This window comes from Pogona vitticeps, chromosome 5, assembly GCF_051106095.1.
Source record: "Pogona vitticeps strain Pit_001003342236 chromosome 5, PviZW2.1, whole genome shotgun sequence".
Classification (NCBI taxonomy): domain Eukaryota; kingdom Metazoa; phylum Chordata; class Lepidosauria; order Squamata; family Agamidae; genus Pogona; species Pogona vitticeps.
The window spans coordinates 187,807,493-187,823,402 of NC_135787.1; the positions used below are offsets into that span (position 1 = coordinate 187,807,493).

At 43.4% G+C, this 15,910-nt stretch overlaps 1 protein-coding gene across 42 annotated transcripts in view; it reads right to left on the reverse strand.

Moving 5' to 3' along the window:
* Positions 1 to 15,910, reverse strand: part of CELF2 (CUGBP Elav-like family member 2) — a 607,596-nt gene that overhangs the window by 214,050 nt on the left and 377,636 nt on the right. For all 42 annotated transcript variants that reach the window (XM_078376463.1, XM_078376461.1, XM_078376459.1 and 39 more), the window contains one exon: positions 5,683 to 5,879. In XM_078376463.1, coding sequence (XP_078232589.1) covers positions 5,683 to 5,879 — 197 coding nt within the window. The remainder of the gene's footprint in view (positions 1 to 5,682; positions 5,880 to 15,910) is intronic.

The following is a 15,910-nucleotide window of genomic DNA, read 5'->3' on the forward strand; positions in this document are numbered from 1 at the left end:
ACAAAACAGGCTTTGAGATCTCCTCAGTCTGTGCCTGAGCAGCATGCTACTTTGCCCGAGCAAATTCATCATGTACCTCACAAATTCATCATCTCTCCAATCCCCCTGCTTCTCTCTCCCTCTCCCTCTCCGTCCTTCCTTTGTCCTTATGCCAAACAACAACAACAACAACAACAAACAAAACACAATCCACATTCTACTTCCATGCACATTCATAGCAGTAATGTGACATCTATGTTAGGAATTGTAATGTTTGTGAACATTCCGTGACATCACAAAATGCTGCACCAATGCCCAGAGAGGGTGGCATCACCGAATGGGAAAGGCAAGCTCCCTGTGTAGACAGAGATGTTGCCTTGTATGTTATAAAGAATGAGAGATAACAAAGAGAATGAGATCTAAGATGATAGAATGCCGATAAAGGTCCTTCCCTTAAAAAGAGGGGGAGGAGAGAGCAAGCCCATCCTTACTGCCTTTGTACTGACAGATACAGAGGATGTGGTTAACCAACCATAAATGAAGGACAAGGGCAATAAAAAAAAAAAGGGGGGGAAGCTCTCATAAGACAGGTCTTGGTTTCTTTCCCCCATTCTCTTTTGTGTAAATATGTGCATTTGGTTTTAATCAGTCTACAAACAATATTGTGCCTTGGCAATTACGAAATACGAAGATTGTCACTGGGATGAAATCCACTAGCAAGTTAAAAGGGGCTAAAGAAAAAAAAACCAAACCCACCTTCTCATGATTTAACCTTGTGATGATACATTATTTAACCCCAATAAAGCTGGGCTCCCTTTTGGAAGCATTCTGTTTCCATTTATCTAGATAATAATTGATTGAAAAAAAAGTTCCCTGAATCGCTCAGCTAACTAAAAGGTTAAAAAAAAAGAAAAAAAAAAGAAAGGAAAATATTTTGGTTAACATTATCCTTATCACCCAAGAAACCCCCTCATTTGCCCTGGGGTCATATGAGATTGTATACATTCCTCTTAATAATTCCTGAAAATCTGCAAGCCAGAGTAGATCTAAGGAGCTGTGGGAACGAGAACCACTTGCCTTTCCTACAGCAGGTGGCTTTTGAGCCACATGGCATTGGAATCAACCTGCTGAGAACTCCTTCCTGAACGAGACGCCTTGTAACAAATCTTTTTTTGTCTCCTATCATGTGATCAAAGTACTCTAGATTTCTGCATTTTATGCTTTGCATGATTTCTTGGTCTTCTTTGATTTGACTTTGTACCTCAACCTAAGAAATCCATCCAGAGAATTTCAGGACTCGCGTCTCCCACTGCTCTCTTTCCATTCCATCCTGGATTAGAACATGTACCTGTGTGTGTATTTGTGGAAGGTGTGAGTTCTCAGGTTCTTCGGTCTTGCACATATTTTCCTCCATGGACAAATAAACATAGACCTTAGAGAGGACACCACAGGGCTGAAAGAATTAAATCATCTTCTCCCCAAGTGACTGTGCATGCAGACGACCCTGAAATAACACTGCCCATCTTTGGGTTTCTGTGCCGTTTAGGACCTAAAATCATTAAAAAGACCCCTGATGTATCATAGCAGACCTACCTAGCTAGCATTCTGTTCCTACAGCAACCAACAGAAATCCAGAAAATGAAGATGAGGGCCAGTTTTTGCATCTCAGTGGCTACAACTCAAAGGCCCAATCCTGCTTCTGCACCAGGAGGTTGTACCCCATACGACCATTATGCCTTGCAGCCACAGACAGACTACATCTCTTCTTAATTGGCCTAATTCTTTCTAAAGATATCTAAACCAGTGAATGACACTGCATCGCGCAGCAGTGAATGCTTTAGCCCAACCGTAGCCACAATCCTATTAGTGTGTGCCTAAGATGGGTGTAATTTGCCATAGCTAATGTTGCTAATTGACGAGGAGGCAGAGCACATCTCAGTTGTGCAACTGGGCACGAGACCAGGCAATCCAACAGGGTGCTGGCTTATGTTTTCTGACAATCAGCTTCTAACATCACGAGTAAATCTCTCTGTTAACTGGACAGAAAATGGAAAACGAAATAGTTCCAAAAATTATAAATTATGCAAAATTCTGCCTATAATGATAAACAAAAAAAGCCATCCCTCCATACACAATCGCACTGGATAGCATGTTAATGACAATTAATGTTAATGACATGTTAAGGACAATTCTACTGTGTGTCCCGAATGGCAGAAAGTTTACAAAAGACAAAAACAAAACCAAACAATCAAATTTGTTCTTCCAATTACTGAGGTTAGGACTACAGAACTGATGACATTTCAGCCCAATTCCAAGCAAGCTGAAGGATAAGTGTCAAGGAAAATACTTTTCTTCTGCCTTCAGCTCCTGCCACACAGAACTGGCAGCCGCACAGAGAAGTCAGGATAATGAGTAAAGAAGGACATTCGTAGTTAGAGGGTAGAGAGAAGGCAGTTGGTAATGACAGCAGAGAAGAAAACAGGAGCCGTTGGTTGTTTCTGACAACAGCCGTAAGGAGCTCAGGCATCAACCTCAAAAGAGCTCAAAAGAGATTCTACTATCATCTCTGTGGGGAATAAGCTGCCTGTGCCTGTGCATGGCCAAGTGGAATGAATCTGCCCAAATTAACCGAGGTGATCAAATTATCAGAAAAAGAGATACTGGGAAGTTGCAAGGTGAAGATGATGAACAGGCCCAAATTATATGTTCCACATAGCTTACCATTCAGTTCTGGACAGTGCACTTCAAGAAGGATGCTGACAAATTGGAGCAAGTTCAGAGGAGGGTGACAAGGATGACCAGGGGCATGGAAACCAAGCCTTATGAGGAAAGACTGAAAGAATTGGGCAGGTTTAGCCTTGATACAAAAAGACTGAGCTACTTCTCCCCCTCTATCCAGTACTGATTATTCTTGATCTAGAGAACTGGGTCCAGTTCTGGGCACCGCTCTTGAAGAAGGATGCCAACGAAGTGGAGGAAGTTCAGAGGAGGGCAACATGGATGATCAGGGGACTGGAGACCAAGCCCTAGGAGGAAAGATGGAACCAACTGGGCATGTTTAGCCTTAAGAAAAGAGGACCAAGGGGAGATATGATAGCACTTTTCAAATGCTTGAAACTGGAGTCATACAAAGGAAGGGCAGGATCTCTTCTTGTTCATCGCAGAGTTCAGGACACGTAATAATGGGCTGAAGTTACAGGAAGGCACAATTTATGGAAAATAGTGACTGGGTTAGATACAGAGAGAACATGTATCAAGAAACACCTTTGGTAAAAAGAGAAAAACACCTGGGACTCAGTCCAGTTGCTAGTCCCAGCTAAAGTAGACCCACTGAATCAATGAGATTTACATCAGAATTGACTCACAAGTTAGTGGTTGATTCAATGAGTCTGCTCTACTTGGGACTTGCTCCTGGATTTAAACTCTGGGAGAAATGAACACTACCAGCTTGGGACGTCTTATGTCTTACTTCATAGAAGGCAACCACTTATTTAAAATGACCTATCCGGTCCAGGTATAGTTGAAAAAGGCAAAAAAGGGTACGTGATGACTTCCATCACCATGAGCAGGAGACTGAACAGGCATATGAGTTACCTGGACAGTTTCCCCACCATGATAGGATACGCTGTATTTCTATTTAAAATGCAACTATCTTTCAGTTTGCTTCTACACAAACTGAGATCCAAAATAATTCTGACATTTCGATAGCTAGACCTTGCAGCCCATTTCCAGCCAGACAGTTTTTATGATTCTACAAAATCGGGGTGCGCAGATTCAATACAATTCTTGGGTTCTCACTTCTGGCAAAATGTAAATGCGGAAAGAAACTCAATATCCATCCCTTTGTTTGTGTGTGTGTGCGTCCGTGCGTCCGTGTGCGTGCGTCCGTGCGTGCATTCATGCATCTCTCTCTCTCTCTCTGTTTGTGTTTGTGTGTGTGTGTGTGTGTGTGTGTGTGTGTGTGTGTGTGTGTGTGTGCGCGCGCGCGCACGTGGCCTGCCTGTTTTCTGACTGTGTTTGTTTTAGCATGGACTTCATCCTAACAACCTTTGAACTTTCTCCTTCTTCAGCATGTGACCCAAACATTCAAAGATATTATAATGATGTTGCAATCATCTTTAGCCATGGGATGCCATTATTCAGAACAAACAAATACAAGACACTGCTCTTGGCATGAAAGGGGGGGAGAAGAGGAAAGAAGAATAAATGCCTGTTGCAGAGATTTCCACATAGACAAGCCCAGTCTTCCTGCACAGCATGGCTAGTTTCATTGGCCCGGTTGCCACAGCAACGGAAATGCATCCCCTCCCATTCCCCTGACCTTTGCCCTCTGCACAATGGCCAGACAGTCCCCCCTCCTTTCATAATGCCCCTCTGCCAGATTGCCAAAATGGAGCTTTTGGGAGGGCTAAAAGTGATTCAACAAAACATTCCTGTTTCAGCTCATCCAGAATTCTCAGGCCATTTCCTTGGCCTGTTTCCCACTTCTATTAGGCCTTCTGCATATTTGACGGAGGGAAACCAAAGTTCCAGAGAATTGGCTTTTTTAAAAAAAATAAATAAATCCTGCTCTGGATGATGTTTGGCGAGTCGCTTTCTTGGTCTGTAGTACGTGGCAGTTTTATTATACCACTAAAGAACAACTGGTAGGGCCAAGGCCGCTCAAGAAGTTTCCTGCTCAAACCTCATCTCAGAAATGTACTAAGTAGAGATGGGCACAAACCGGTTCGTCTCAGTTCGCACAGGTATTGCTGCTCCCCTCCCCTGCCTCCTCAGCCAATCCAGCCCCTCACCAGGTCCAGCTTGCTTTCTTTTCCCCCCTCCTCAGCTAATCTCCCAGTCAGGAGCAAGAGCAGAGACTTCTCTGCCCCGCCCTTTTCTCTGATTGGGAGATCAGCCAAGAGGGCGGGGCAAAGAAGCCTGAGCTGCTGCCGGGACTGGGAGATCAGCTGAGGAAGTGCAGGAAGCGACCATGCTGGGCCTGATGAGTGGCTGATGGAGCCCGAGGAGGAGGAGGGAAAGGGGATCAGCAGCACCTGTATTGCTGCCTTTATGAACTGGGATGAACTGGTTTTGTGCCCGTCTCTATTACTAAGCAGCCTAAGGCGTTCTTTCTCATTTGTTACACATTTCTTCTTGGTAAGAAAGTCAGAAACCGCCAGTAATTCCCCGATGGATAAGAAACCCCAATTTGTTTTTGCAAAGTGCGAGGAATAGCCTTAAGAGATCAAGGACAAGAAATAATAAGTTTTCCTGAGTCGGATATAGGAGTGTCAGTATTCAAGGTTCCATTCCCCTCCCCGATCTAATTACTTCTGCCTTACTCAGCACCCTTACTGACTTCATCATGTCCACAAAGAAGCAGTCCCAATCCTCTTGGGAAAACCCAATTCTGTTATCACACTAATAACGTTAAATATTCATAAGACCTTATCTGGTTCCTACAAGAAGCCTCAACCCTTTATTATGGGTGCACGGTCCAAACCTCTCCCCCTCCCTTATTAACATATGAGAGAAATTCAAAACTGCATATTAGGAATATCGATATGGTGTATGAAGAATCCCTCACGAGCATCCCTTCGTTCATTATATCCATCTTTAGGAGCAATTAAAGATCTGCCACAATCTTAGATGTAGATATAACCCTTCAAAAAGGACAGGAACCCACCCCACTCTGATCCCACAGTGTTCCTGTAGTCCTACCTTTACTTTGGGGAGGGTTCTGACTCCGATCTCGAAGAACGTTGATCTGGTAGACCGCTCCGTAAGGCTCAAAAAGTTCCTTTAGCTCTTTTTCTGACCACAAACGGGGGATCTGTCCGACGAACATCTTAATGGCATCCGGGTCTGGTTGGTCTGAGTGATCCAAAGCTCCATTCATCTTGTTAGCTGTGCCGTTACTAGAGAACAAAACAGAGAGGGGCGAAAAAGGAGAGTCTCGTCAGAGGGAGCATCGCTGGACTAACGCCATCGCTAACCAGCTAAGGAGGAAAGGAAAGCCACAAGGCAAGAGAAGGGTATTGTGAGCACAAGCCGGCTCTGCCCGAGTGATTAAGTGCTACCGTCAACAAAATTCCATGCTAATGCCATGGCCAAATAACAATGAAGAACTGTCCTTACATTATTCCTCAAATGCCATTCTTGGTGAGCTCCTGCTTCCATCCATCATGTACAAACGAGGGTGGCAAGCTCAAGTCACAAAACAGCGCTTGTGGATCTTGGAAGAAAATATCATTTCAAGAAGAACGTGGGCTCCTTTACAATGCCCCTGTTTTCTGCAACTGGGAGCTGGAGCGCATGGAACCCCTGCTCCCAACCCACTGGATTTCCTCCCTTCCCGCCCTCTCTAGGCAGTGTGTTTTGATTTGCAATTGAGAAAGTCATGCGAAAGGAATAACAAAGCACTTGGTGTGACACTTGTTAGGTAATTCAAGAGGCTGGAGATGAGCTTGCCCGATGTCAAGAGGGAGTCAAGCATCTTCACGGAGTGGAAAATGCTCAAAAGGGGCAGCTCAAAGGCCAGACCCAAATACTGTTGCTCCCCATCCCAACCTTTAAACTACCTTGCTGCCCCCTTCAATCACACATTCCTGCTTTTCTGCTCCTCCCTAAAGTGGTCTTGCCAGAAGCAGGAGGTCTGGCAGATTTGGCTCTCTCGCCAACAACACAGCTACTTTGGAATCCTTATGCATCCCAGTTAAGGTGGTCACAACAGAAGGCACGCGGCCTTAAAATAAAATTAAAAAAAGGTGGCCAAAAATTTAACACAGATTAGTATGGAATTTGTGCATGCCGGTTTGCATTTAGGGGAAAAAAAGGTAATCCAACTTAAACAGCAGGGAAAACTTTGACCACGCTCCCTGGGGACATGGATCACGTCAAACCAGCACATGAAACATGTAGTCAACGTCAAGGGCCCTGCCTGCTCTCCTTCCTTCAGCGCCTTCTTCCCTAAACTGGATTTGAACGGATTAGCCCTTCAGTCAGAAGACAACCATTTGTAAAATAGACCATTGTAGCAGCAAATTGCAGTAGGACCGCCGTATCCACGGAACCAGTAACCACGGATTTACTTACCTGATGCCTGAAAATACAAAATAAAACCCCTCCGAAATAACATATTTATATGTATTTCCAGGGCATATTGATCAGAACTGCTCACTGGAAGGAGCCAGAGATCATACAAAGTATAGCATTCAATACTTTCATGTTTTTCAGCATCCATGGGGGGTGGGGGTGGGAGGGCAGCTTGCAACTGATCCCCCGTGTCTTACTGTACATGCTTCATTGACATATTGTTTTATATAAAGAATGGCCCAGATCCTTTTCTCTGGTTCTGCTGGTGCAACGCAAACAGGCCGGATTGTTAGAAGCAAACTGCCCCAAGTTAAGAAGCTGACCGTTGGGATTCCATTCAATGGGAGACATTTGTTGAAATGGTTGCTGCCACAAATTTTTTTAAAACAAATCCCACCCACCCCATTTTCCCTTAAAAAAACAAAGTTCACAGTCTCCACAAGTCTTACGTACAATACTGTCGCAGATGGAGGACACTCCCAAGAACACAATCCCATTTACAATCAAAGCATGTAAGGAGCGCACACCTTGTCTTAAAACAAGACTGCACCCCGTTCTGGCTGCAGCAGAGTCGGTGGTAGGGGCAGTAAGCACGGCAGGGGTGTTGGCGCAACAAAATGAGGTTGCGTTTTGGCTGAACTCAACCTCGATTTAAGCTTATGTAGCCCACCTGCAAAGTCTGAGGGGCTTAACTGGACGGCTGGCGATGTGCAGGCTGGGAGTTCAGTTCTGTAACTGAGGATTGACTGCTTTAAGTTCTTAGATCGTCCCCATAGTATCTTGACCATTCAAGGTTTAAAACCCTCTGGACAAAAAGGTTATCGGATTTTACTTACAAAAGAGAAGCAAATTCTATATTGGATGAGGGAGACCACGCGTACATTCTTTGCCCCCGGGCCACAAACTTGTAGCAAAAATATTTAGGCATCTCTGCTTGATGTCTTCTGAAGCATAAGCACACCTGAGCACATTAATATGCCTCGATTAACTTTTTTTTTTTTTTTTTTTTTTTTTGCAGTTTTTCTCTCAGTTGCTGGAGGGAGGGGAGGTGACATGAAAGGCACTCTTGAAAAGCAATGATGAAAAGTTTGATCTCCGGTTCTGTGATATGCCTAACCTTGGCTCGTTTTGACATTCGGATACATTTCAATTACCCAGTGCCTCCTGTCTTTTTCTACTGGGTTCCTTAGAATAGATTATAACTGAGAGAGAGAGAAAAAGAGAGGGAGAGGGAGAGGATAGAAAAAGGAAGATGAGGGACGTGGTGGCGCAGCGGGCTAAACCGCAGAAGCCTGTGCTGCAGGGTCAGAAGACCAAGCAGTCGTAAGATCGAATCCACGCGACGGAGTGAGCGCCCGTCGCTTGTCCCAGCTCCTGTCAACCTAGTGGTTTGAAAGCATGCAAATGCAAGTAGATAAATAGGGACCACTTCGGTGGGAAGGTAACAGTGTTCCGTATCTAAGTCGCACTGGCCATGTGACCACAGAAGATTGTCTTCGGACAAACGCTGGCTCTATGGCTTGGAAACGGGGATGAGCACCGCCCCCTAGAGTCAGACATGACTGGACAAAAATTGTCAAGGGGAACCTTTACCTTTACCCCTTTACCTCATCTCTTGATGTAAAATAATGCTTCCCAATCTTGGGTCCCCAGGAATTCTTGGACTAGAACTCCCAGAAGGCTTCTCCACTAGATGGAGTGCATTGCAGTCCAAGAACATCTGGCGATCCAAGGCTGGGAAGCCATAAAACTAGATCCCAAGTCTCAACAAGCAAGCTACTTTAAGTGAAACTGCCCCCATCTCTACCCTTGCCTTGGAAGCAGGCAGAAACAGCCCTGATCCTTTTTTGCAGATCAATAACAACCATCACTACCACCTTTGAACTGGAGATCTTGAAGGGACCCTATGGATCATCAAGCCAGCCCCCCCTCAAAGAGGCACAGTAGGGAACTGAACTCCCAACCTCTATCTCCCGTGCCAGCGACCTTATCCAGCAGTTTGAATACAGCCACTCTTCTTTAATTCCATTTTTTAGTTCTGGTTCTACTGCTAGAGAAGACATCCCTATCACACAAATAAAACTTTGTACTTCAGTTGAGATTCCATCTCCTCCAACCACCAGGTATGACCTCCAATTTGCTATTAATATATATCTATTTTAACCTAATGGTGAAAATCATCTTGCTTAATGTAATCAGTCACACTAGAGGAGGCCTATTTAATCAATAAGGATTTGGTGATTCAACTCCTCTGTCAGGTCCGTTGATTCAAATTGGTCTATTCTAGCTGTGACTTATTGTGCTTAAGTAAGTCCAAGTTAGAGTAGGCCCATTTGAATCAATGGAACTTATCCATCTCTCATACCAGTATTATGAGATGAACAACATTTGAAGAGGGGTAGGGGAAGAGGTGACAACTCTAATTCAGGATTCGGGATTTAATTCATGGATGTTCAACCTCAGGTCTATAAGAGTTCAATCCTCAAAACCCTGGGCCTGAATGGATACACCTATCAATATAGCTTCTTCTAACATTTTTATGTCTTTTTTAAAATCTCAAGTTCTTTCCATCCTGAATACGAATTCCAGATTTTGATAAGTTCGTATGAAAACCAAATGGAACTTCTTGCTCATTATTACCATAGTCTAATCTGTACATCTGACAATGTCAGGACATTGTCTTTTGTATTTGGACAAAATCCAAAAGAGGGTTTTGACAGTAGAGTTGGAAATGGCATGCCTCATAGGATAGGGAAATTCTAGCAAATATTTGTTGGTGGGGTGGGGGCATACACAAAGCTTTTGCTGCTTGAGGCCAAGATCCGACCCTCCTGGTGACTCAACTCTGTGTGCAAAAATGAACTGGACTGGCAGCTAAATCTTAGTTCAACGGTGGTGACAGGACTGCATCTTTTGATCAGCAGTTTGGTTTAGAGCAGGGGTTTTAAACTCAATTTACCTGGGGGCCACTAGAGGCAGAGTCTGGGTGAGGCTGGGCCGCATCAGATTTTCCGCCAAGTGAAGCAAGAGCCCAAGGAAGCCACCCAGGAGTTTCCTTAGCCGACAGACAGGTGGGCTGGCTGGCAGGCTGCAGTTCTGGATGGAGGGTGCAAGAGGTGCTGTCTTGGGAGAGAGCCGGCGAGCGAGGCAAGGCTTTTTTAAAACTCTTGACAGCAGAGGATGTGTGGGCGCTTTGGGGGGACAGGCAAGGCGAGGGCCACAAACTATCATCTGGGGGGCTGCAAATGGCCCGTGGGCCGCATGTTTGAGACCCCTGGTTTAGAGTGTACAGGAATGGCCATGTTCTACACAGCTCTGTCCTCCAACAGAGGGAGTGTAGATGGGGGACTCCTTAGGAATTTCTTGATGGGCTACCCCCCCACTATTTTTCACATAAATGAGCTGGGCATGTGTAGCCTTGAGAAAATAAGACATAGGGGAGATAGGATATCTATTTTTGTAATATTTGTAAGGTAGTCCTACGGAGAAGGGGCAGGATCTGTTTTTGGTCATCCCAGACTGCAGGAAACATAATAATGGGCTCAAGCTACAGGAAACCAAATTTAGGCTGAATATAAGGAAAGACTTCTTAACTGTTAGAGCAGTACAACAATGGAACCATTATTTATTTATTTATTTATTTATTTATTTATTTATTTATTTATTTATTTATTTATTTTCTCAAGAAGTGGTGAGGGCTCCAACACTGGAGGCATTCAAGAGAAAATGGGACAATCACCTGTCAGATCTGCTTTGATTGGGATTTCCGCACTGAACAGGACTTAAGACTTCTAGGCCCATTCCAACTCAATTATTCTATAATTCTACGAGGAGGCTGCTTCACTCTGCCTAACAGCAGGGCCAGCTGAGAGAGATGGAGGAAATATTTGATACGGTTAGGAAGAGGAACAGAGGACTGAAGAAGCCAAATAGCCAGCAAAATAATGGCGAGGAAAGGGTGTGGAGAAAAGCAGACAAGAGGAGTACCACAGCTTGCTGAATTCAATGATAACCTTCCTGTTTTGGTTAATGGCTCTGAAATGGGCCTGTGGTCAAAGACACAGGGAATTTTAAAAGGATTAAGAGCTTTGACTTTGATGTGGAACACACTACAGAATTGGAGAGAAGGCTTAAAGAAAACTAGGTAACGCTGCCTTACGTAGTGTCTGCTCTTATGAAAGTATGCATGGTGATATTGGGGAGAGCCAATGCATTAATAATAATATAATTTATTGTCATTGTAAGTATATACACAGTATACCCATACAACGAAATTAACAGGACTGATAACCCTAGATTTAGCTGTTCTTGTTTTTCTAAAGCGCATTTTGGTGTTCCTCTAATTGGATGGGGGGGGCGGGTGGGAAATTCCATACCAATCACATTTTGAATAGCTTGAAATTTGCAAGGACCATCTTACTCATCACACGGCTGGTCAAAACAAGGAAGGTAAAGAGAGGTTCGTGCTATTAAACTTGTGCTTGGAAACCACGGGGCGGCTCCTGGGAAGCAAAGCTGGGCAATTAAAAGTAGGAAATTGCAGCAGAAAACGCATTTCAGGGCCCGCACAAGCGAATGCGATCGTGCGCCAACCAGATTTAAGAGGGGTAGGAGGTTTACTTTTACAGGACTCTAGAGAGCCCATGACCCAAACCGAAACACATTATCTCAGATTGAGCCTGGCTGGTTTATCTTAGTAATTAGCTTCCTTTATAAACAGGGGTAGAGCTTCCAGATGTTGTACACTTTCTAGGCATCCTCAGTACACGCCATCAATGTGTTTCTGACTTGTGGCAACCCTACAAATTAATCCTCTCAAGTCCGGTTGTCATACAAAACACCCAAGAGCCATATGAAACCTTTTGGGTGTCGTCAGCGGATCACACACAACACCACGCTTCAGCGGTTCACAAAATTCCAGGAAGTGGCATCCATTTTGGTGTAACAATGCAACAAGGTTCAAATAGCAACTTTAGCAAATCTCTCTATTTTCCGTCCTGTGTCATTTCTGCATCATTTTCTCCTGTAATCCCATCCCCCTGCTAATTAGCAGGGTTTGGTTTTTTTTAAAAGGAGTACCCCACAAAGACACACCTTTAAACATGCATTTAAACTGCTAAGAACTGTGCAGCAATATTTAGTGGACAACCCAGTTCACAATCCCATTCTTATCCGAGAGGGGACAGCAGATTATTTTCTCTATATAGGTCAGGAGCCTTTTGTTTAGCCGTGCCTCGACTTACAACCATCTTGACATGCAACCAATTCGAGTTACAACCAACTCCGGTCACAACATTTTGCTTTGACTTGTAACTGGCACTTTGAGATACAACCGAAAAAAGGCTTCCTTTCCCCATTGTTCCCTCCCTCCTTTCTTGTCCTTTTTTTAACCTTAGAGGTCATCTTAGGTTAAAAAAAGAAGTCTCCCCCTAATGGACAGATTAACTGCTTTTGCATTCGTTCCTATGGGAACTAATGCTTTGAGATACAAACAGCGCCTTGAGATACAACCAAAAACGGCTGGAATGGATTAATCGGTTTTCAATGTATTTCTATGGTAAATAGTGCTTTGAGTTACGGCTAACTTGAGTTACAGCCATCATCCAGAACAAATTAAGTTTGCAACTCAAGGCATCACTAGAGTAAATTGAACAGCATAAATTGCTCCAGTGTAGGGAGTTGAAAGTTGTATACCATGTCTTGTCCCAAGCTGTGCAACTGCTACATGATGAGGGATATATGGCTCAGCTCCTTAATTAACAGCAATTTGATGCAATCACGGACTGATTTATGTTGGGTTATGTAGTCAATGGTGCAGCTACACTGGAAGTATGTGATTTGATTCACATCTTGAATTATGTTTGAAATCGCAGTCACACAGGGGCTGCAGATTGATTTGGGAGTTCACTATTCATACTAGATGCAATGTGATTCACATCCCAGTCCTTCCTTCCTTTCCTTCCTTCCTTCCTTTGCTCCCACTTCTACCAATTCTTTGTTCCTCCGGTTCCACCTCTGCTAATCCTTTTATGGTTCACTGTGAACGTGTTTTCTCATTTAAATCTTCATACTACTACATTTCTCAAAAATTGTTTCTATAGAAAAATAACATGGAAAGGTACTTAGCAGTCTAAGAACATCAAAAGTTTGGACAATAATTTTGCAAAATTCAGAACTCACACGTCAAAATGATTCCACAGCAGAGACCGAAACCTTAGCCTTCCCATCCGTTACTCTTGTTATTTATTTTCAAATAAAGCACATAGGAATTACATCACCTCTGTTCACAGTTTATCATGCCAATAGTTTAAAACTATATGTAGTGATAATAGAATAATAGGATATGGCCTATAGGAGTACTGGTTGGAAAGAAGAGTTGGATGTCAGGAAGTAACATTACACCACAATCTTGTTTACTTTGACTCTCTGGGGAGAGCCCTTCCCATCATCTGCCACCTGATCCTTTCCAGATGGAAAAGTAATGGATGGATCTTGAGTATATAATTCTACTACTGAATTATAGTCCATTCAAAGAGGAAAGCTTGCAAGAGGATGTTGGAAAGCAGCCAATGGAGGCTTAGATGGTATAGAGGTGAAAACTGCTATGGAGTGATTAGGTTTAGGAATGGCGAGAACTGATGACTGTGTCTGAGAACAGAAGATATGCTTGTAAAGGGAATGGTGTAGAAGGGCTGTGTGTTTGAAATGGAAGGGTAATCTTTGAAGCTGCAAATATTGTCAATGAAAGTCCACTGCATTGTGTTATACGCTGGATAGGCTGGTGGTTTAGAAATCTAGTTGGGAGTTCGATTCTCCACTAAGCCTCCTTGACAGGGGTTGGGGGTCAAATGATCCATAGAGTCCCTTCCAGCTCTGCAGTTCTAGGAGGAGGATCTTGATTTCCAATATTTCTCCTGCCCATTTAAGGGTTGTCATCTTTGGCACCCTTTGCCTGTACCCATCATGCCTTCTCCTTCTGATTTGCAACCAGGAATTAAAAAAAAAAATAGTCTTCTCTTTAAACCACGCCATGGAACTGGCACTTCAAGAGAGACCCCAGTGTCATCAACAATTCCATTACTTTTTCAAAAAAAATAAAAAAAAATAAAATAAATTCCAGGCATTTTTTTTGTAAATGAAAGACACCCCCACACAAAACATCTGGCACAGAGAATACTGATGATCATTTGTTTATATCTTTCTCTCTCTGTCTAACTGCCTTTTCCAAACACAGCCAGATGGAGCCTTTCAAAATCAAATTAATTTCAGATTAATTCACTCTGGACCAACGCCAGTTTCTTGACTCTATGCTTTGAGGCACTATCTAAATTGATTTACAGTCATGAACTTAAAAGAGCTTGAGTCCTTAGGTATTCGGAGGGTGGATGGGTGGGGCTATGTACAGTTAATGTAAAAAGAAAGCAGCAACTGTTAGCTACTACAGACAACGATCCTGCCATCCCATCACTTGCCATTCCCCTCACAGGTGTTTCTTCTCTACTCTTACAAACACAACATTTCCTAAGCTTCAACCTGAGACTCTACTACGCTTATGGTTTTGCTGTGTATATGATAGGTTTTTAGAACCTTGCATGCTGCCTCTAATAGGTGGGGCTGGAAGGGACCTTTCAGGGCGGGAGTGGCTGGCAAACCATCTAGTGCTAACCAATCGTTCCTTTCCTGCCTCTGAAATTCAAAGAGAGTCCCGCCTCTCTGCTCAGTGCTCTTTCCCTCTCTTGAGTCTGTTGAAGTCTGTTGTTGAAAACAGTCATGTGTTTCAGTTTGCTGTTTGTTCTGCTCCATTGTAAGTAATGAAATTTTTTTTTATTCTTTCTACTACAAATGTACCAAGTGAGGTATTGAGACTGTAGGTGCTAATTAATGAGAGAAAAGGGAAAGACTGCTCTGAGAAACGTGAAGCTATTCTGGTCTGTAAATCCTGGATTTCTGCTGTGCAGCTAAAGAAAAGTAACCCCCACCCCCCCAAAAAAATCTAAACTCTGCAGCAAAAACTCATTGTGGTTGCTTCAGCTTCCCTAGAGAAAACCCATACCTTTAAATAAAATATGATGTTTTGTTAAAAGAAGGTGACAGCAGTGGGGAGAAGGGATTCATTAAAAATGTCATGTCATTTTAATCAAAAACTTGAGATGAATGTTTGATTTTTTTTTTGACCACAACTCCTGCCAACTCTCTGATTCTGAATTTATGGGGGGGGGGGGAGTGAAACAGACTGATTTGGCCATTCAACCTTGGTCTGGTCACTTTCTTTCTGCCTAAACCTACCTCACAGGTTTGGTGTGAAGAGAAGATGTGTGTGGGGTACCACATACTTTCCCCCAAGGAAAGGCAGAATGTCCAGAATCAAATGTGTAGTTTATTGTGGCTTGAGATCTGTAAGCATGGCTAAAGCACTTTTTTAAAAAAAAAATATCCCCATCTTTTCCTGTTTGAAATTGGAATGGGAAGGAAGAATTACTATGTCAATAGCACATTGGTTTGAGTATCTGGCTCCGGAGCCAGAGGTTGGTAGTTTGTGCCTCCTAGAAGTAGAGCCAGCCTGGGTGGCCTTGGGCAAGCTGCAGAGTCCCAGGGCTACCCCCAGAAGAAGGGAATGGTCAACCACTTCTGAGTATTCTCTACCTAGAAACCCTGCAAAAAGTTAGCATAAGTTGGAATCAAATTGACAGCATGTAATTATTATTAACAATAAACTCAAGGATCCATGGACCCCGTTTCTAACATTCTGGAATCAATGGATGCCAGAACGCTTTCTCACAAACGTTTACAGAGGTACTATAAAAAAGCATAGGCATTTTGTCTCTTTGTGGCAGCAGTTTTAATCATGGCTTAC